At 39.1% G+C, this 20,816-nt stretch overlaps 1 protein-coding gene across 1 annotated transcript in view; it reads left to right on the top strand.

The window, feature by feature from the left end:
• Positions 1-20,816, top strand: part of GLB1 (galactosidase beta 1) — a 45,317-nt gene that overhangs the window by 20,880 nt on the left and 3,621 nt on the right. Inside the window, exons 5-15 of the mRNA XM_021387123.1 lie at positions 348-442; positions 1,206-1,386; positions 2,217-2,275; positions 3,152-3,273; positions 3,380-3,420; positions 3,886-3,998; positions 7,746-7,820; positions 12,991-13,080; positions 14,452-14,565; positions 15,352-15,483; positions 18,916-19,155. Of these exons, the coding sequence (XP_021242798.1) occupies positions 348-442; positions 1,206-1,386; positions 2,217-2,275; positions 3,152-3,273; positions 3,380-3,420; positions 3,886-3,998; positions 7,746-7,820; positions 12,991-13,080; positions 14,452-14,565; positions 15,352-15,483; positions 18,916-19,155 (1,262 nt within the window). The remainder of the gene's footprint in view (positions 1-347; positions 443-1,205; positions 1,387-2,216; positions 2,276-3,151; positions 3,274-3,379; positions 3,421-3,885; positions 3,999-7,745; positions 7,821-12,990; positions 13,081-14,451; positions 14,566-15,351; positions 15,484-18,915; positions 19,156-20,816) is intronic.

Raw genomic sequence — 20,816 nt, 5'->3', positions numbered from 1 at the left:
TGGGAGAAACTATCTATTTAAAAAAAAATAGTAGAGATAGAAACACTTGTTGAAATGCATTAGGACAACGTGTGTGAGACACATTGAAGTCTCTCTGGTGATTTTCAAACTTCATCAGTATTTAAATGTTTTATTACTTAGTAAGCTGTAGTGGAAGCTGACATTTTTGAATGAGTGTAAGAACACACCAGTTCATTAAATGGTGTTCTGATATACTTTATTTATTTAGAAATTTATATTCATTTATATTTATCTATTTTACTTGGTAAAAACTACACATAAGGTAAGACAAACAAACAAAAAAAAGCAGAGAAGTTGTGAACTTATTTATACTTTATGTATTACAGATTACCTGACAGCAGTGGAGAAATGGATGGGGGTCCTTTTGCCAAAGATGAAGCCTCACCTCTATCAAAATGGAGGTCCAATCATCATGGTGCAGGTAACTTTCTGAAAATCAGATGAACGCAAGCAGCCTGGATGCTTATATTGCTCTTGTGAACGCTCCATGAGTGTTGGCTAGTAATGTACAAAAAAGTTTCTTAACAATTTAAGGTAGCTGGGAGATTCAGTGGAGTCTCTTATCCTAAAGAGCTGAAGGTACTGTCTGCAGAATTCAGCATGCTCCATCAAAGTTGTTCCCCACAACTATGGAAAACAATAGAGCAAACTTGTGGAGTTTTTGATCTGAGGTTTATGCCAATTCTCACGTAAAACCAAAATACATTACGGTTATCTGAAATCTTCTTTTGGGAGGGTTTGCTGCAGGTAGGAGCAAGAACAGTATGAAATAAGCCGAAAACTTTTATCCGGAAGACCTTCAAAATTTAGACTTTAGTTCTTAGCACCTGACTTGAGCTGTAAATGTTTCTGGACCTAGTGCTGTGCATTCCTGATATGTATTTTCTCTTAAATTACTAGATGTGTAGGGGTGGTTGTTCAATTTTCTTAGTATTTGACTGTAGCAAAAGCTTTGAGGTGCTTATTTCAATCTCCTTGCAGTGACTGCTGCAGCATGAGATAGAGGTGAGAGGGAGGAGTGCCTATAAGCGTTCCCTTCTGTTATTCTTCATGTCTGGGATTTAAATGGCATTTTCAGCATTACTGTCAAAGGAAAAAGAGAGCTGGGTTTGGACTTCCGATTTTTGGCATTGGATGCAAACTGGAACTGGCTACTACTTTACTGACTTGCTTTTACTGTACAGGTGGAGAATGAGTATGGAAGCTACTTCGCTTGTGACTATGACTACCTGCGTTCCCTTCTGAAGATCTTTCGCCAGCATCTTGGGGATGAGGTGGTGCTGTTCACAACTGATGGTGCAAGCCAGTTTCATTTGAGATGCGGAGCTCTTCAGGGTCTTTATGCAACAGTAGACTTTGCCCCAGGTTGGAGACAGCTGTTTGTTACCAAAAAAAAAAAAATTAAAATGTGCATGCTGCCACAATTTGTTGTGATATAGGCCTGAAGAATGATCAAGCAACCATAGTATGTTTGGAAAGTGTGCATTTGATGGAAGAGGAAAGCTGATGCTGTGAACATTCATATACTGCACAGATTTGGCAAAATAGGCTTAAGGCACAAGAAACAAATTTGAAGATAGATCTTCCCAATTTTTTTGTATTTGTGGCTTCTTATATACATTATTCTCTTTACAGTCAAACATATACTCCTAGTAGAAATTCATTTTTTTATAAATAGATTGAAATTAAGAACTCCTTCATGTATATTGTTCATGTGACAGTGAGCTACTCGTGGGACTAGTTATTTCTGTTTCCTCTGTCTTGAGCCTCTAGGATTGCTCAGAAGTGAAACTTCTTTTTATGAACTGCCTGACAGGAAGACTGTTCTTCCCCATCCTCTTGCTACCACAACCCCAGGCCAATACATTCCAATGACTGAGTAGTAATTCTGACACATCTCTGGGTTTTTGGTGCCAGGATGTCATTCCTGAGAAGAGCTGGGTTTTCAGAGGATGTACCTCAAAAACAGAGATGTGGATGCATGCATGCGTGCACTCATTCATGTGTGCATTTTAAATAAGTTCTGCAACTTAAGCACTAGAATGAAGAGTATTGATTCCTACATTTTCCAAAGTAAATTCCTTGTCTATATTTTTACTAGATGTTGGAAGGGAGGTAAGACACTTACTCCAGTAAAATGAGAACTGAAAAAGTCGGGGATGTTGCAACTCAATTTTGCTTCTATCTGTTTATAGGTGGCAACGTCACAGCAGCATTCTTAGCTCAAAGGAGCAGTGAACCTACAGGTCCTTTGGTATGTCTTTTCATTTACATTCTTAAATCATTCCTCATTTTAGTGGTTAGCAATAGAGGAGTTGACAACAGCGGACAGTTTCTTAGGAATGTTTATGAAGATGTCATTTCTAAGTCAGTCAGAAAAGCTGAACAGAGAAGCTTCTGTGTGTGTGTGTGTGAAATCCACATTAAGTGTTCTGCAGATATTCTTTTGGTCTCAGGAGATACTGATTTTCAGTATTTTTCCTTTTTAAGACAAATGTTTACATAGCAGTGGAAACAGTATGATTAGATGCGTTAGACATGTATATGTGTAGGTGGAAGTTAAAAGCAAAATTAAAAGGGCAAGTTAAATGTTGCTTCCTGTTTTCGGCTACTTTAGAGTTTCTACACAATCTGTAATGGGATGTGAGATTATTGGAAGCCATTTTGACAGAGAAGGCTGTTTAAGGGCACAAGACTGTTTCTGTGCTATAAAATTGTTTGGGAAGCAATTTGAGTATTTGAAAGATTTATTTTTCATTGCATCTAATCTACAGACATTGCTCTGCAGAGAATATATTTGTTCCATCATTTATTTTTACGCCAACTATCTGAAACATTCAGTTTGACAAGTTCTAAGGAAATCTGTGTTCTCTGGTACTTAGGCAACGATTTTCAAAGTGCACATATAAAATTATTGAAATGATAGCTTAGTCTCTTTGATGAGTCATCTACTAAAAAAGTCTGATTTTAATGTATACTCTGCTGTATTTATAAAAGTTTAAAAATAGTTAAAATGATTCAAGGTACCTTTCTTCCTTCTCTCTTATAGCTAGTAACCAAAGTCATGTTGCATTCTGTTCTTGCTCCCTCTTCATGTTTTTCCCTTCCTCTTTTGCCCTTCCCCTTTCAGGTTAATTCTGAGTTTTATACTGGATGGTTGGATCACTGGGGGCACCGTCATTCTGTTGTACCCTCACAAACTATAGCTAAAACACTTAATGAAATCCTGGCAAGCGGTGCTAACGTTAACCTGTAAGTGTGTGTTCAGTAAAGGGTAATTTGGGGTGATTTTTTTTCCCCAATTCATCAAAACCTGATTTAAGTGGATGGCTTTTTTTTTTGTTTTGATTTGTTTTAGGTACATGTTTATAGGTGGAACTAACTTTGCCTATTGGAATGGTAAGAAATTATTTAAATTAATCTTACAATAGAGTGGAGCTGATGATGTGTCAAATAGTAACGTTCTGTAAAAGTGTAAGCTATGCCTGCCTGCACATGGCAAAAGATGACTGCATTAGCAGTTCTCTGGCTATTGCCAGCATATTCTACTAAACTCACATGGTATTTACCTTTGCAAAGGGTACTTTTGCTTTACTCAGTATTGTGAAACAGTTGAAACATGAATAAATTTGCTTCTCTTCAGAATTTTTCTGAAGGCATTACAACAGCAGCGTGAGCTCAGGAGGATGTTGTTCTCCGTAGGAAATATATTCTCAGTGCTGAATCCCAAACAGTAACGTCTATTTCAAATCTAAGAATTCAGAGTCTGGCTGTGTTTGGAGAGAAATGCTGGAAGTTGATCCCTTGGGAGAGAAAAACACAACTCTCACCATTTTATGGATTTTTTTTCCTGACTTCTTTTAGGTGCTAATATGCCTTATTTGTCACAGCCCACTAGTTATGACTATGATGCTCCACTAAGCGAAGCAGGGGATCTGACTGAAAAATATTTTGCCTTGAGGGAAGTCATTGGTATGGTGAGTGTCCATGGTACATGTTTAGAATAGTTCTTTGAAACTTCCGATATCTGCAAACTCTCTTGCTCTTGTGTTGCCTACTGTTTTCTGCAGGGAAAAGAAGTGAATTAGAACAAAGTCACTAGGCCAACCCAACTCCTTGTTTTAACTACTGTTCCAAAGACTCCTTCCTTACTTTCAAAGATACAGTTGCAGATGTGACACTGAGATGTTACAGCTCTGCTTTTTTTGCTGGGTTTGTTTTCTTTCAATTTGAGGTCAGTAAGCTGAATTGGCTTAGTGGATCAGAGGAATGCTGGCAGAAGGGGAGTAGAGGCAAGAAGCATTTGTCTGGGAATAGAGATGGAGGACAAATGAATAGGGCTTTTCCCTTGCAGCCCTGGTTAGGCACTCAGTTGGCTCAAGCTGGTCACTTGATGTCAGCCTAATAGCACTGTAGCTTTATTCTTTGGCTGTCTGTCTCCTGTGCTTCATGTCATTCTTTTGTGTCTTGTAAGTAGGAGCATGATTATCCAAGAGAACACATCTTGCTTTAGAGATGCCACAAACTATAGATCATGGGTAGGACCAACTTTGTCTTCACTATAAAAATGCTTTGAAGTGAATAGTATCTCTATAAACTGAAGTGTGAAGTGAAATGCGGAACCTGTATCTGGGTTTTGAATAGACTTGCATTGGAGGCCATTCAGACAAGGCTTAAAGACAAAGTCCCTGGGAATCCTGAAGTTTATATTCTCTTCTGTCCCTACTGCATGTCAAACCGTTCCTATTCATTAGGAGACCCTCTTTTGGTGAGAGTAGGTCTCCTGAAGTTATATTATCTTTAGGGTAAAGCATGCCTTTATCTCCCCACCTTTAGAAGGCCTGGTGTGGAGTTTTTTTTTTCCATTTCTCCATTATTCCTAAGCTTTACATTGATGGGATAATTTTGATAGTCTTTTGAGGGGATCCGCCAGGCTTGAAACAGCTTTTTCTCAAGAGAAAAATTCCCAAGCTTCCTGTTTTTGAGTTATTTTCTTCAAGGCAAGATCTCTATCAGAAATATAAGCAGTGTTCTAGTGTGGTGAGGTAGCCTTGATAAGATCTGTGGTGTTCAGTGTAAGGTAAGGTGTGTTAGGTCATTGTACAGCTTTTTTGGTGTGGTTTGTTTCTCTCTCACCTTCCATATCCATAGGATCTTGGTGAAGGCTTCCTGTCTGCTATAGTTTCTCACCCTGTAATGATGTGTCTACTCAGTGCAGGTTGAGCTGATGTTGATGAAAGAGAATGAAGTTGCCCATAACTAACAACTGCATTCAAAACATTATCTGTGCTACAAGGATAACTCATTTTAATCTTCAGTCTCAAACAGTTGGTTTCAGTTAATAAATGTAATAAAAGGGAAGAGTTTCAGTCAAAAAATTCTTTTGATTGCTGGCAGTGTTTTCTCATTTTTACCATTTGGGCTGAAATTTCCTACTTCGGATTTCTTTTCTTGAGTGAATATAGTTTTTGTTTTGTTTGCTGTGGTTTTTTTGTTGTTGTTGTCATTTTTTGTTTGTTTTTAAGACTGTTTTGATTATTTTCAAATGCAAACAGGAAGCCATAAACCAGTTACCAGTAATATCAATTAGGTTTTAATTAGTTTTTAGTTGAGGTTGACATGGAGGCACTAGGAATTATACTGCTACTTGTTTAAAAAACAGTTAGAATGACTGAACAAACAAAAAGTTGTCTTGGTACAGAGGAAAGCTTTTGAGCATTAGTTTTATGCTGCGTACTTATACCATGTTAAGGCCAACAAATCATGTTTTATGCAAAGACTTCCAAGTTAAAATCAAAATCAGTGATGGCAGGTGACAGGACAAGGGGAAATGGCTTCAAGTTGTGCCAGGGGAGGTTTAGGTTGGATATCAGGAAAAACTTCTTTACAGAAAGGGTTGTTAAGCACTGGAACAGGCTCCCCAGGGAGGTGGTTGACTCACCTTCCCTGAATGTGTTTAAAAAAAACCATTTGGATGTGGTGCTCAGGGACATGATTTAGTGGTGGGTTGTTAGTTAGGGTAGTACGGTTAGGTTGCGGTTGGACTTGATGATCTTGAAGGTCCTTTCCAACCTGAGCAATTCTATGATTCTATGAAAATCCCAAAGGAGTATGTCCTTTGAATAAATGAAAGAATGGGTTGGAAAAGTGGACATAAAGCAAGGAACAAATAACGGGAAGAAAGAGAGAGGGAGATGGTATGGAAAGAAGGTAAGAAGGCTGTAGGCTCAGAAAGAAGGGTAGCTACAGCGTGTGGCAGAGCGCCATTGTCTAGATTTACCTCTCTTCAAAGGTGTCCAAGAAAATGATGGACCTCTCTCTAGGAATGCTTTAAGTAAGTGGTTATTGCTAGAGTTGTAGGGCAAGAAGTAAGCAGAAATCACCTGGCAGAGTGCTTCCCTGTTAGGCTTCCCTCTGACGGATAGGCAGCTGTACAGGCCAGGAGCAGAGAGAAGGCAGTGAGGGTTGCACATGAGTTTGTGGAGCTGTTAGGGAGGCTTTGGTTTCTGTGCCTGTGGGTTTGCAAACTTCAGGTCTCCTTGGACTTTTTTTTTTTTTTAAATCACTTCCATGTTTGTTTCTACATTAGCTACCCAGCTTCCTGCTGGGTTAGCATGCTGAAAAGAGCTCAGTAAATGCCTGCCAATGCCTGTCTGGGGAGGGAGGGTATGAATACTGGACAAAGGAAGGTGGCCCTGGCTACTGCCTATGCTACTGTGAAGCTTTGCAGCTTGGAAGGCTGATGAGGACACCAGAACCAGAGACTAGAGCAGGGCCCAGGCCTGGTGCACATCAGATGAATGTATGCAGGTGAGGTGAGAGATGGTAAACTCCATGAGCTGAAGCTCACCTGTGTGTGAACCAGGGCCAGGACTCTGCCAGCACAGAGGGCATCCACTTTTTGGGGTGGAGGCTGTAGCAGTTCCCTGTGTCCCCTGAGGGCCCATAGCAAGTAGAATGGTGGAACTGTGATAAACTGGCTGTTGCTTATGTGGCTTGTGAGGAGTACAACATTAAGCTATTGAGACTCTCTTTATCTAAGTTTTCTATGGCCTCCTTTTTCTCTGTGATCCACTAGGGATTAGAGGGTGCCCAGCAGCTTGGTAGCAGCTAACAAAGTTATTTTCCACTGGCTGTGAGGTTTTCACAAGTATTTGTAAAAGAAAGCAGCCTAGGAAGTAATGGATTAGCAGGCATGTGTACACATGCATGTGGAGTATAATAACACTGAAAAGAAAAATTAAGAGAGTAGTAATGCCTATATGGAAGTACCACTGAAGAAGAGCGGGAGGGTCAGGTGGAAATACTGCCCTACAGACTTGGAGAAAGGTTAACTCAAGCCCCACTGACTTGTGAATGACTCCAAGGCTGACAAGAGATGGTAATGCACACTATAGCCACAGGAGGGCTCCAAGAATACTGTGATTCTTTGACAGCTCCTTAGTTTACTGTCTTTTTAATTTTCTTTGTTTTATTTTTCATATTGTTACCTCGAGTTGAGTATTTGAAAAAAAACTATGTTTACTGCAAGTGAGCCAATCTGATTTTTGTGTTAAAAGCCTCTCTCTGAGACTGAGTGCAGGTGTAATCTACTAGCACGGTGGGACTATCTACTTGCAGCTAAAATTCTGCTTCCATAAGTTGTAAATTGAAAAGCAAGAATTCAGTTAAGACATACTTGTATTTAAGTTTCACGTGGTTCTTTTTCTTTCTTCTCTTTTTAGTATAACCAGTTACCAGAAGGTCTTATCCCGCCAACAACATCCAAATTTGCATATGGGAAGGTTCGCTTGCAAAAGGTAAATTAACAACTGTAATATACTAAGTGTATCTGTTTGTAATGCTGCCTGTTGGCTTTTTTTTTTTTCCCCAAAAAACTGTGTTTGAAAGTGTCATGGCAGTCTCTAGATATCATGCAAAATAGGGAGGAAAACCTCGAAAGCAAACTTCCAGGAAGGATAGGACAGAGCTTGGGAATTAGAAACCATGCCCTTATTGGAAAATTATGAATACTTGTCATCTGGGTATAAAAAATGATTTTTACTATATACCATTTGTGCATGAAGTTTTACTAAACTAAAATATATTCTTAGCGCAGTAGAGTCTTAGTTGTCTGAGAGCTGCTTTATGAGTGTTGTAGCGGGAGAAATGCTAGCATAAGAAATGTTTCTGTAGCTGGTGATGCCTCTGATATTGAAGGAACAGGTGGTATACTTGTATCTCTTAGGTAAATACTTTGAGTTCTTGTAAATTTAAGAAGTGGAACACTTTTAATGAATTTGAAAGTCTTGTCAGTATAGTTTCTTGCAAAATCTGTGAAAATCTGTAACTAATGAAAAAAACTAAATTAGCTTCTTGCTGAAGGAAAAGCTTGCAGAGCTCAACCTCACTATGTCGTCTTTGACAACAGATGTGTGACTGATCAGCACGTGAGTAGCTGGGATTTGTCCATAGCACCATCCTTTATGGTCAGTGGCAGTTTTGTGAAATATGGTTGATAACTTGTTTCCTGCACTGAGTGTAGAATATGGTTTTGGAGATTAAAGAGACAAGCAGGCATGAACTCGTCTCAATTCAGTCTGCTTCTCACAGTCAAATTGTTTGGAGGTGGAAGATTACTGTGATTTCTGTAGTAAATGCTGTAATTCTTAACAGTTGAGTTTATATTTTGTATGCTTAATTTGGCAACCACTGTTCCAGTCTGCAATTTATCTGATCTGTTATGAACTGGAGATGAAGTGTTGGAAAATTTGGTAGTGATAAGGCTTTGCAGATGTTTTCAAGTCATCCCACTCAAGTGGTAGGCAGGAATCAGTTCTTTGTAAAAATGACACAACGATTAGTCACAAATTTATATCATTTTCAACAATCTGTGTATCTTCAGACCCTTTAGGTCAAGGTTGCCATATGAGGTTTCACTGAACTGGTTACATTTGGTAGTGACTATTTATATACTGTTATCTGTATACCCACCACTTCTGCTGCTATAGTGAATTGCAGGCAATTAGGAACCTTGCAATCAGATTTTGCCTCTGCTCTTTATCATGGTTTACGCCTTTCAGATAGGGCGGTCCAGTTTCATGGGAATGATGAATTTTCTCTTTCCTGCCTTCAACAAATGAAAGCTGCAAAGCATCTGGATCAGAAATCTGTCTTATAGATGCAAGGTCAGGGCAAATGACTAAACTGGCTCAAGTATCATGGCTTTGACTTGACTGTCACACTGGAAACCCTGTTCCCGTACCTTCTTACCTCCAACGCTTCCTGCTTGTTTGAGGAGGCGTTTTATTCTGTACCCAGCAGTTCTAGAAAGCAAGGTGGCATTTCTAAACTGCCACGTGTGAGGTACCAATCATTCTCTGTACATATATTGCCATCTGTACTGAAAGCCTCTAGAATTGTTTTCTGGTAAGAAAGTTGGTGTTGCTCTGCAAACCTGGTGTTTAACTTCAGCTCATGTTTACTCCTCTGCTTCATTAAACTGCAACACAGGACAAGTCACAAATCACAGAGGGTTTGTACTGTTCCTGCCAAAGCTGTCCACTCCTATTGAGACAAGGTTCAATGCCCCTTCTCTACAGAAACCTGAATGTGTTTGGGTGACTTGTCAGAGAGGAGATGTTGGAAATAATGTAATTTACCTTTGATAATTAAGGAGTAGGACTCATTGATCCTTGGGCGTCCCTTCCTACTCAGGATATTTTATGATTCTATAGTAGTAGTCTTCTCAGCTGTATCGATTTGCTGTGTCAGTGCTGTAGCATGTACTGTGTGAAAGCTTCACTGTGCAGTTGGAGTTCAACAGTTAGTTGTTTATGCGGAGTATCAAATCCACTGCTGTGAACCAACTCCTGGGACTTTTCTGCAGAAAGGAGCAGTGAACAGAGACTCCAGAGTATTTTCAGTGGATGCATGGCGTACTTTATCAATCATAGAATTGCTCAGGTTGGAAAAGTCCTTCAAGATGTTCGAGTCCAACCGCAACCTAACCGTACTACCTTAACTAACAGCCCACCACTAAATCATGTCCCCGAGCACCACATCCAAATGGTTTTTTTTAAACACATTCAGGGAAGGTGACTCAACCACCTCCCTGGGGAGCCTGTTCCAGTGCTTAACAACCCTTTCTGTAAAGAAGTTTTTCCTGATATCCTGTCACCAGTGGGAAGAGACCAACTCTGCTCTCGCTGCAATCACCTTTCAGGTATTTGAAGAGAGCAATGAGGTCTCCCCTCAGTCTCCTCTTCCCCAGACTAAACAGCCCCAGCTCCTTTAGCCTCTCCTTGTAGGGCATATACTCCAAGCCCTTCACAAGCCTTTTGCCCTTCTTTGGAGTTTACAAAGGCTCATGTAATTTAGAGATAACGTTACCCTCTAATTTTCCCACAAGATGTTCTGGAACAATTCAATGTCTGGTCAGCTGCTCATTACCTCTGCTTGAGGAGAATAGGTCTTTATGCATAGTTATCTACTACTTTTTAGACATTTGCAAATAGGTTTCCCTAGCTGAAAGTAATTTGGGAACTCAGCCTAACTGGAAGGAAGTAAAACAATAAAACATCCTCATGCATCCCTCCCCTGTTCTCTTATCAGGCAAGTGTTCATTTTGAGCTACTGAATGATTTTAAAGAATTATTCAGGAGGGGAAACAAAGAGAGGATCCTTTAAGAAATAGACCTAGGAATGCTGGCATTGCTATGGAAGAGGACAGGAAAGCAGGCAATGAGGATATTGCTTATTGCAGAGATAGAAGAGATGTGTTGATCGTAGGCAGTGAGGACAGGCAAAGGTAGAATAGTAATAGATGGGCTCAAGAACTGTGAGCAAGAAGACAGAGTTTAAGACCCAGAGCATGGGAAACATTCTCTGCAGATGCAAATGAGTGTATCTTCCTGTCCACAATGTATCTGGTGGCCTTAAGGGCTTGAGAGCAGGTGGTAGTTTCTGGTCACCACTCAGGGGGCCCTGAGGAGTGCTTGGCCACAAGGAAATGCCTGCTCCAGCGCTGCGGCCTGCAGACTTGTAGATTTTGTAGTCGTGCTTGCTTCTTGGGCTGTGAAGAGCTTAACTAATAGCTACGAGCGTGGTAGCAGGCAACTGGAGAGGTTTGAGTTGGGGGCAGAATTTGGGGTACAAATACTTTAAGCAGACAAGATATTGCCAGTAGGTGATACCAGTCCTGTTGCAGCTGTTTTATTTCGTTCTTTCATGTTTGATCTTTCGCTTTGGTTTTGCATACTTGCTCTAGAGGATCAAAAAGTGTTGCTATTATTTGTTAGTCATCTGTTGGTTTTTTTTTTTTCAGATTATTTTAGGAAATTCTTGACCAAGTTCCAAGTTCGTGATTTTTAAATTTACTGTTTCTGTTGTGATAGTGATTGTCTGCTAAGTAGTAATCAGTGGGAACCTGCAGCAAAGGCAGACCTTGGTTTGTGCACACCGCTTAAGAGTGAGAAGCTTAATAAAAGGTTGCAAAGAAATGAGTTTCTGCCAACCTAGTGCATAGGGCAAATACATAACTCACTTATATATGGAACAGAAGCCCCCTTGATAACATAAGCTTAGAAAAACATCAGACAGACATGTTTACAGGCTAATTCTCAGTTCAGAAAGGCCCAAAGGAGCACTTATTGCCTGTTAGTCGGCTATTCAAGTGACCACGTGTGACTTAATACCACTTATGTTCATTTTTAATTTTGTTGTCCACCTGTAACCTAGGCTATTAATGCTCATAGATCTGTTCTTTAGTTTTGTAAATCTGTTAGTATCTATGCAGAGATGCTCATTTCTTGCTTCAAAGCTGTTGTACAAGATCCAGTGGTTCAATCTATTGTGGCCTACTGGATCCTGCATTACAGTTTGGGGAATTTTACTCTTTGAAAGCTGATTGTCATCTTAAGTCAAGTATTTAAGATGAAAATGTAGGAGCAAGCCACTTCCATGAGAAATTTGGAAGCCATCGTTTGACAGACAGCCTTTTGCCATGATGAAGGTGTTTAGCTGTGGACTGCTGAGGAAGACCCAACCTCCAGGTAGTGAGGGTGTTACCCTTTGTGTGCTTATGGTCTCCACTTGCTCTCTTGTTCCTAGTTAGAGCTGAGATAAGTTCTTTTCAAAAGTTCCTTTAGATCTATGTCTACATACTGAAGAAATACTTGCAGATACATAGGTGATTCATGATTACTTCTGTCACGTATAGAAAGATTTTAAACAAAATAGTGTTTATTAACGTATATTTTATTATTTCAGCACAGTTTCTTTTCATATATGCAGTGCAAAAATTTAATATCTCCATTATTTAAGTAGCCTAAGAAGTTTGTATTGCTGTTAATGAATATTGTTTTTCTTTATTGTAAATGCCTGATTTTTTTTTTTAACTGTTCTTTTTGGTGAGTATTTGAAAGCAAATCTGCATTTGGACAGTACCGTGGATGTCTGGTATATAATTACCGTCATCAGTAACAGGGACAGTACTTCTAGTGAAACAGACTGAGATCTTATGTGAACAATATAAATGCTATTGACTTATTGAGCTTGTAAAATATTATGCTTATTGTACATCTTGAGTAACATCAAATTCATAGTTGATTTTCAGATAGAATTGAAGATGAGCAGAAAACTTTTATAAGCACAAATTTAAGTTGAAGATGGCAACAAAAGGCAATTTAGTTGTACCTTCCTTATTCAGCAAAGTAGTTAAGCATGTGACTAGCCTATACTGTGCTGCTAGTCTAGTTAAAATCAGTCCACCTATTTATATGAGACACTAAGTTAGAGCCTTAAAGTTTCTAAAACCAAGACTACATAGTGTAAATTCAGCTTGGATAACTAATGATGGAACCAAATTACATTCAAATTACATGATATCTCTTTGCTTTCCTTTTGAACAGATCCAGCCAGCTGACAAGGTGTCTGGATATGCAAGCTGTTACATTTAGACTGAACTTTACTGCTTTTTCTATGCTGCAGGTGGGCACTGTGGTGGAGGTTCTTGACAGGCTGTCACCTTCTGGACCAGTGAAAAGCACTTACCCATTAACCTTTGTTCAGCTAAAGCAGGTGAGGATTCCTCTGTTAGGCACTTTGCCGTCATTTTGGCAAGTTTATTTGAACAACCCTCCATTTTATGACTGCTTTTACGTCCAGTGTATTACGCCTTATTTCAGCACAGGAAGTAATGGTGCGGAAAAGGTGTTCAGGATTTTTTGGATGGGAGACCTTTCCATATTTGTCAGTTCTACTGTTTTGCACCCAAGGTTTTCTCTTTTCATGACTGTAGATATATATGCTATATATATTTCTTTCCTCACCTGCTATCAGAGTGAGAGCAATGGCTGAAACACTGCTTTTTCATGAAGGTCAGGGAGCCTGGAGTTGGGGAGTGCAATCCATTTGACACTTTTCGTGGGCCTTCTACCTATTTTTAGTCCCTTTTTTTTTTTTTTTAATGGTGGGTCAAGAGAAAATGTGCTGAAGGAGAAACATGTTCATTTGCAACTCATTGCCCGGGGCATTCACCTCACTGGCTGATAAGAAAAATACATAACTTTGTGTTTTGCTGTAGTTTCTGACTCCCACTCTCCTCTCTGTTATTTTGTCTGCCTCTCTGCGTCAGTCTCCCTGTCAATTGTGGTGACTTCCACATCTTCTCTCACAGTGAAAGATCCTTCCATCGCTGCTGAGTGACGATGTATTTCCGTTAACAATATATGGCTCCCTTCTGCTGAGTGCTGAATTTAACAGAGACTGGAACATGGGTGCTAATTGTCTGCAGATGCATTGCAGCAGGTGCCTGGGATATTTTCTAAGGCATTAATCAACTAAGGATTCAAAGTTCAAACTTTTCCTTTCCAAGACACTAATGGAGAGATGTGAGAGAAGCTACAATTAGTAGTATGTTGTAGCAGAATATAATTTCTAGTTGGCATTTCTTTCATCCTCTGTCCTTCCCACCTTTGAACTCTGCTTAGGAAAACTCTTGAGAGGACATTCAGTGAAGCTGCATAGCATCTTCCCTTGTTTTCTTTTCCTTTTTCTGGGCATCCTGTTACAAATGTAAGGTAAAAGTAATAATGATAATGGACTGGAAATGGTTTACTCCCTCTTCTTCCTGCCATGTTCAAGTCCAAGTCTTGAAGATGGTTTTGTGGCTGCTGACAATGCATCTTTTTTCTTGTTTTAAATTTGTATTTCACTTTGTGATGAGAAAAAGAATCAAATAACTGTGACTTTATTTATTTACTGATGGAGAACTTAGTGAAAAATATTCTGAAACATTCCTGGTAGTTTGTAAAATAGATAATATTGACCTGATGAATGTGTTGGTTGACAAAGTACACTTTGTTACATGAAGTCAATTATGAAAGGAACTGCAGCTAAAGAATAATTTAGTTGATTAATCTGGTGATTATTTTTCTTTTCTTTTCTTAGTATTTTGGGTTTGTACTGTACAGAACGAAGCTTCCAAAAAACTGCACAGAGCCAACACAACTGAGTTCACCTTTAAATGGAGTTCATGATCGTGCCTATGTCTCTGTGGATGGGGTAAACACTGTTTGCTGGTGTCCATTACTGCTATGAGTGACCTTCATGAAAGATATGAACACAATCTGCCTTTTTTCTCCTTTCTTCAGCTTACCAAAACAACTTTATTAAATAATATCATTTGATAAGATAAAGGAAGTATATAGTTGATTTGTACTAAATAGTTGTTGTAATGTTCCATTTTTGAGGTACTTGAATGTTGATACAGAGTCATGATTTCTGTGAAAAATAGGCAGAAAAATACCTGCTTACCTGCAGTTTTTTTACATATGTACATATACACACACGTACACTTGATGGCTATTTACAGTGTTTTCATTGATGTTGCCATGTCAAGGTTTCATTTCCTGATGTGAGAATGGGAATAAATAAAGCTAGGTATTGATGTGAACTTAACTGGGACATGAATCATCTCTAAATAACTGACAAAAAAGTTTACAGTTTCTAGATTAACTTTTTGTGAATCAGATACAACAAAATCCACTAGAATTTTGAAAATTGATTTAGTTAGTTGAATTAAACTAATGAGAAGATGACATCAGTTGGATGAATGTGACTGATTCCACTTGTACATCTAGCTGATGAACTGAAATGTGAATATTGGCATACTAGGTTTTGGAGTGTTTGTGTATGTGTGTTGGCATGTAATAGGAGCAGAGGAAAAGATTTTCTTTAACTTCCATTTGTTTCTTTCCTTTACCCCTTTCTTTTATTCATGTAAATTGAAGAGAGAGATGGCAGGGTTTTGTTGGTTCAATGATTGTTTTCTTTTTCATATTCATATAGGTTCAGCAAGGAGTCCTTGAAAGGGACAAGTCACTAATGATAAACATAACTGGAAATGCTGGAGCAAATCTGGACGTCTTAGTAGAGAATATGGGCCGAGTCAACTTTGGAAGATTCAATAACGACTTCAAGGTAAGGAAAAATTTTAAGATGTGCAAAGTTGTTTGGATAAACTCAGAAATAAGTTTGAAATCTGTCTAGTCTTGGCCATACTTTGAGGCTTGTGAATCCTGAGTTTGTATTTCTGTGTGTATTTATGTGTGTACACATATACTTTTGTGTATCTTTCTGGGTCCCATTTCTTTTGTTAGTAGTGTACTTTTGCAGCATTTTCAGTGCAGCGATGAGAAGCTGTCTTGCAAGCACTTTACCATGCAATTTTGCCAGTTCAGATTTGGAGTGATCTTGTGGTAGAAATAATCATCAGAAAGCTTCCAAACACTCCCAAAGCCATGCTATGCTTTGCAACTGTCACTGCCCACCATTAGCTGCAATACCACAAAAGAAACACTGAGAAAGGCAGGGGGCAAAATGCGAAGTTATCTGGTTTTAGGCCTAAGGGGGTCCCCAGTGCTTCGTGATATTTTCTGAAGAGAGGAAAGGGAGAGAAGTGTTATGGAGGCCAGTCTTATGTGTTTCTTTAGTGTGTTCATGGCATGCTATTTTATTTTCTTTTTTCAGTTTTTGATATTTGTAGATTACAAATAGTATCAGGGTAATGACAGAATGCTTTACAGTTAAGTTGAGAATTGTAGGCCCCAAACTGCACAAATCTATTGTAAATTGCCCCTAGACTTGGCCTAAATTGATTTGGCAGTGTTATTCCAGGAAGTTGGTCAAATGGTTGACAGTAGAGATTAATAACTGTCTGGTGACTGTGGTTGCCTTTGGTACTGCAGGTGACAACAGGTTAATTGGTGGAAGTTCTTGTTTCCTCTCAGTCTAAATTCTGTCTGTGAGCAGAACTGAGACTTGTCCAAAGTGTATCTTGGTTAGTTTGGATGCAACAAAAGGAGAAAGATAAAGGTAATGGGAAAGAAGACATATGCTGAACTGTATCATTGAGTTATCAACCAAAGGCATGTATGCTGTGAGGAAGCAGGAAAAGTGTATAAATCTTGCCTTGATTTGTTGATGAGATTCTGAACTTGGATTGAGTTTGGACCTGTTAGAAAATCCAGTTTAATAAAAAAAAAAACATAGATTGGGAAGAGCCTTGCAATATTGCCAGCAGGCAGAATCACCTGTTCTCACACTTTTGCTGCCATGAGAAGGATGGGCCTGTTTGCATTGGTAAAGAAGGATGTATTGGTTATGGTTAAGCAGCACAGAAGAACTGAAGCTCAGGTATGATTTAAAGGAGAATAGTTGACTGGTTGTCTTATTAAGTGGGCTGTGATGTGGATTTCTTGGTCTATCTCCAGTTATTCCAAGACTCTAGTCAAGGCAAAGCAGTTTAGATTTTAGGATGTATAAAAGTCTCTGAATTAAAGTATCAGCATCTGAGTATTTTCTGTGCTTGTGACATACAGTTTCAGGGGGTAGCATTAGTGCTAACTTATACTGTCATCTCAAGGCTCCTTACTCTTTTTCTGAGTGGCAAGAGGGCAGCTAGTTACCCAGTGCTCTGCTTTCATCTAGAGGCAGCAGAAATGTTGTGTTAATTTATTTGGTAAAAGACCAGGTGATAAGGAAATTTATGTACTTGTTGCTAACCTACAGTAATAGAATAAGGGGTTAGAGACTGGAGTAGGGAGGTGCTCAGCGCTGCTGTGGTTAAGTTGATATTCACACTTATACCAGGGTTTCAACTTTTCGAAGATAAGTGAAAGCAAATATAGTAGGTGTCTGCAATACTAAAAGCAGAATCTTTTCACGCAGAAGATGACGACATTCTCCATGTAGCTTTGGAAAATGTGTGTTGCTTATTCCCATAGACTCCTTCACAAAAAATACCTGAAGGCGGGTATTATTTGTGTTGATTTTTGAAAATTGGGAATAATTTTGCCTTGTTTTTAGGTATTATGTGGCTTCAAAATAACACTGGGGGGAAGAGATTTCCATCTTGTTAAGCCTTGGACTTTCAAGACAATAGGGTAGCTTTTTTGAATTTTGTTCAGCTGCTTTTTCTCACTTCTTTGAGTTTGAAGTGGAACTTGGCATCTAGCTTTTGGGAAAGAATCTTAAGAGGTTATTGATTTTAATACATTCTGCTGGTGTGAGTCTTGTTGTTGAAGGAAATGAAGGAAGGAAGAGTGTGGTTTCTGTTTTTAATTTTTTTTTACATGCTCACTGCCACTTATGTCTTTGTTTTACTTGGAAATTTCATGTCCATGTCTGATCTATTGCAATGCATTCTTATGCTGACCGAAGTAAGAGTGCTTTTAGGTACCTCAACTTATTTGAAAACCACACCGTTCTCAACATCTAAAGATGGGTGGGAGGCAGGTTAGAAAGTTTTGGGCAAAGCTTTGTTGCATTACTTCAACTGATTGCCAGATAGAGTAAAGTCGAGGTTGTAGAGAAGAGTTCTGCCATTTAACTCTGTGCAGATACTTTATTTTCAAATAAGAAAAATAAGTTCCCATTCTGCTTATACTGATGACTAGGCTTGTGATGTCAGTGCAGTGTTTATTAGACATCAGAACAGGCACACCATGTATCATCAGCCGTCCATGACAATAGAAAATGTGTTTGTGCTTGTCCCTTGACTCATAGAACTTTTTGTTCCTGTTCACCTTGTGGTGGTTGCAACAGAACGTAAGTTGTACCAAAAAAAAAACTTCTATGCGGGGTCTTTTCAGGAGATTATATGGATGTAGCAGCATTAGCTTAAAATTAATTCCTCATTTTGCAGTGAAACTCAGCTTTAGAGATCATGGCTGTAACACAATTAAGAAGTGTGTTCAGGAGGAACTTAATGTTCCTTTCACTCCTCTTAAATCATGACTTTGCCATGCCTTTGCATTCATTGTGTGAGTACCCTGGTGTGCTTCAAGAGCGCACGGAGTTCCACAGAAACACAACAGGTCTATGTGGGCTTGAAGCTGACTGTAAACTTAAAGTATTTCACTGAATCGGGGTCACGAAGTGTGTGCCTTGATTTTGTGATACTGTGTGCTAGCTGTAAAAGGCTTGTGGGAAGTAAACACTGCTTTCTCTGCTATTGTGAAGGTTAATATCTTGAGTTAGTGACTCAATATTACCAAATCTCTAGATGCTATCTCAAAACTTAAGCTACATGACCCTTTTTCTGCTTTTTATTAAGTCCCATGTTTTTGAATCATGTTCATATTAAAGAAAAATAGAAATCTTCAGTTAACGGAAAAAAAGGTTGAAAAAGAGGCTTGGGCATCAGTGAAAGCTCAAAACCTTGAAAAGGAACAGCACTTTCTCAGAGAATAAATCAAACCCTTTCTTCTTAAGCAAAGCTTATAACTTGGTGAAGACCAGATGCTTGTCTTTCCATCTTTGACTCCCAAGTTTTTATTCCTGGTTTATAGTTGCAGCTGGACAACTTCAATAACATGAAGCTAACTATGTTTTCTTTTTTTCTCCCTCTAGGGTCTAGTTTCAAATTTAACTCTTGATCAAGATACACTTGTTGAATGGGAAATCTATCCCCTAAATATAGATGGTGCAGTGAACCATTTCATTCACGACTACCCTGACCATCCAAAGAGATCTGTTGGCAATCCACAGCGTTATGAAGCACCTGCTTTCTACACTGGTACACTTTCAATTCCTGGAGGGATTCCAGACTTGCCTCAAGACACCTATGTTAAATTTCCTGACTGGACAAAGGTACAACATTTTGCTGTTAAAACTTGAAATCTAGTCAGACAGTTACTGAAACTTCTACAGAAGGTCAAAGTCCACCTTTCTGTGGCTCGGTGGAAGCATGTTGTGGTAGTGAGATGTGTCAAATGTATTTCAAGGACTAGGAAATGGGTTCTTTGGTTCAAATAAATCTGGAGATAGACCATTAAGAGGAGGGAAACACATTCAAAAGGTACATAGTACTGTCTAGAAAAGGGAGAATCACAGAAAAAAAAACAAGAGTGAGAAAGCTGAACTGTCAGACTACTTAGAAATGCTGCATTTAGTAGCTGTGGGTTGATTTTCTTTGTTTTGTCTCGATGTGCAATAGGAACAGCTTTTTGGAATGAGGGAGTGTATATATGTGCCTTGAGATAAAACAGTTTTTTTCTGGAGAAAGTGAGATGGTAGAGGACACTTCTCTGGTTATGTTGTTTAATTAGAAGTAACTCTAAACATATTTGTGGAGCATTATGAGAAACTGGATCCTGTTACAAAGCATAGAGAGATTTGGGCACTGCTAGTACTGTAGGTATGGACCCAGACAATGTTGCTGCCTGTCTTCTGGGACTTACCTGTAGCTGGACTGAATGGGTCAGAGAGCAGTGCCACAAGAAGCTTGTGAGTAGGTGTCTGTGAATGGAAACTTCTGACAAGGCTGAAGTATAGCTAAAACAGAAGAGAGTATGTTTTTGTGGTGCCGTGTTTGAGACAGCATGCAAAATGTGTAAGGACCTATTCACGTTGCCAGTGGGAGACACAGAGGGCAAGAATGTGTGCACTGAAGCATCACTCCTCTTGGAGGCCTAAACAATTAACTCCAGACATTGGAGTGATGGAGTTAAGTAGCAAAGTTATTCATTTCTGAAGCAGTTCAATCATTGCTCTTAAAGCAGAGTAGGAGAAGTTGCTCATGATCTACACGCAGCATTCTAGTGGTTAACACGCTTTCCAATATGTAGAAGACTGACTCATTGCAGGCATTTAGTGCTGCTTGCACTGAGCATAGATGAGGAAGTCTCATCCCTGTTTCTATACTTGTACATATCTTGCACAATAATCAAATCAAATAAAAATACAGTTATTTGCACAGGAGCTGGAATCTGGGACTTTTGCAGTAAATTCTGTAACCTAATGAATCACAAACCATCTTCCTATCTTTGAAAAGACAAATGTGTCCAGGAATTCTCAGATGTCAGTGGGAATCTTTTCATCTGACCTGTTGAACAGAAACCTCTGTTTTGTATAGTTAGCGTACCCTCTGAAGAGGTCAAAGAGAAGAGATCCCAGACAAACTGTAAATATGGACATTGGATGGATCCTTCAAGTTCTGTATGGATTAGACTAAAATTTTAAATAGGGTACGCAGGAGTAATGAGATTGAGAAGAAACTGAGTTTGGGGGCAAGAAAGGCAAAATCTTGGACTTGCAAATAACTTTACCAATGAGCAAATGCCTATTAAGGTGGAGGTCTGTAAGAGATTAAATTCCACTCAAGTACTGCTGGATATGGGCCTAAATTCCTTGAGTGACACTGCATAAATTGCTGATGGCAAGGTATGGAGAGAAACTCTTAGTAGGAGCAAAAAAGCAGGTGTTTGAGTACTTCGAAATCCACACAAAACAATGCTTATAAAGAAAAAATG

This window comes from Numida meleagris, chromosome 2, assembly GCF_002078875.1.
Source record: "Numida meleagris isolate 19003 breed g44 Domestic line chromosome 2, NumMel1.0, whole genome shotgun sequence".
In the NCBI taxonomy this organism is placed as follows: Eukaryota; Metazoa; Chordata; class Aves; order Galliformes; family Numididae; genus Numida; species Numida meleagris.
The sequence above is the reverse complement of the archived record's forward strand: the minus strand, read 5'-3'. Positions and strand labels throughout refer to the sequence as shown.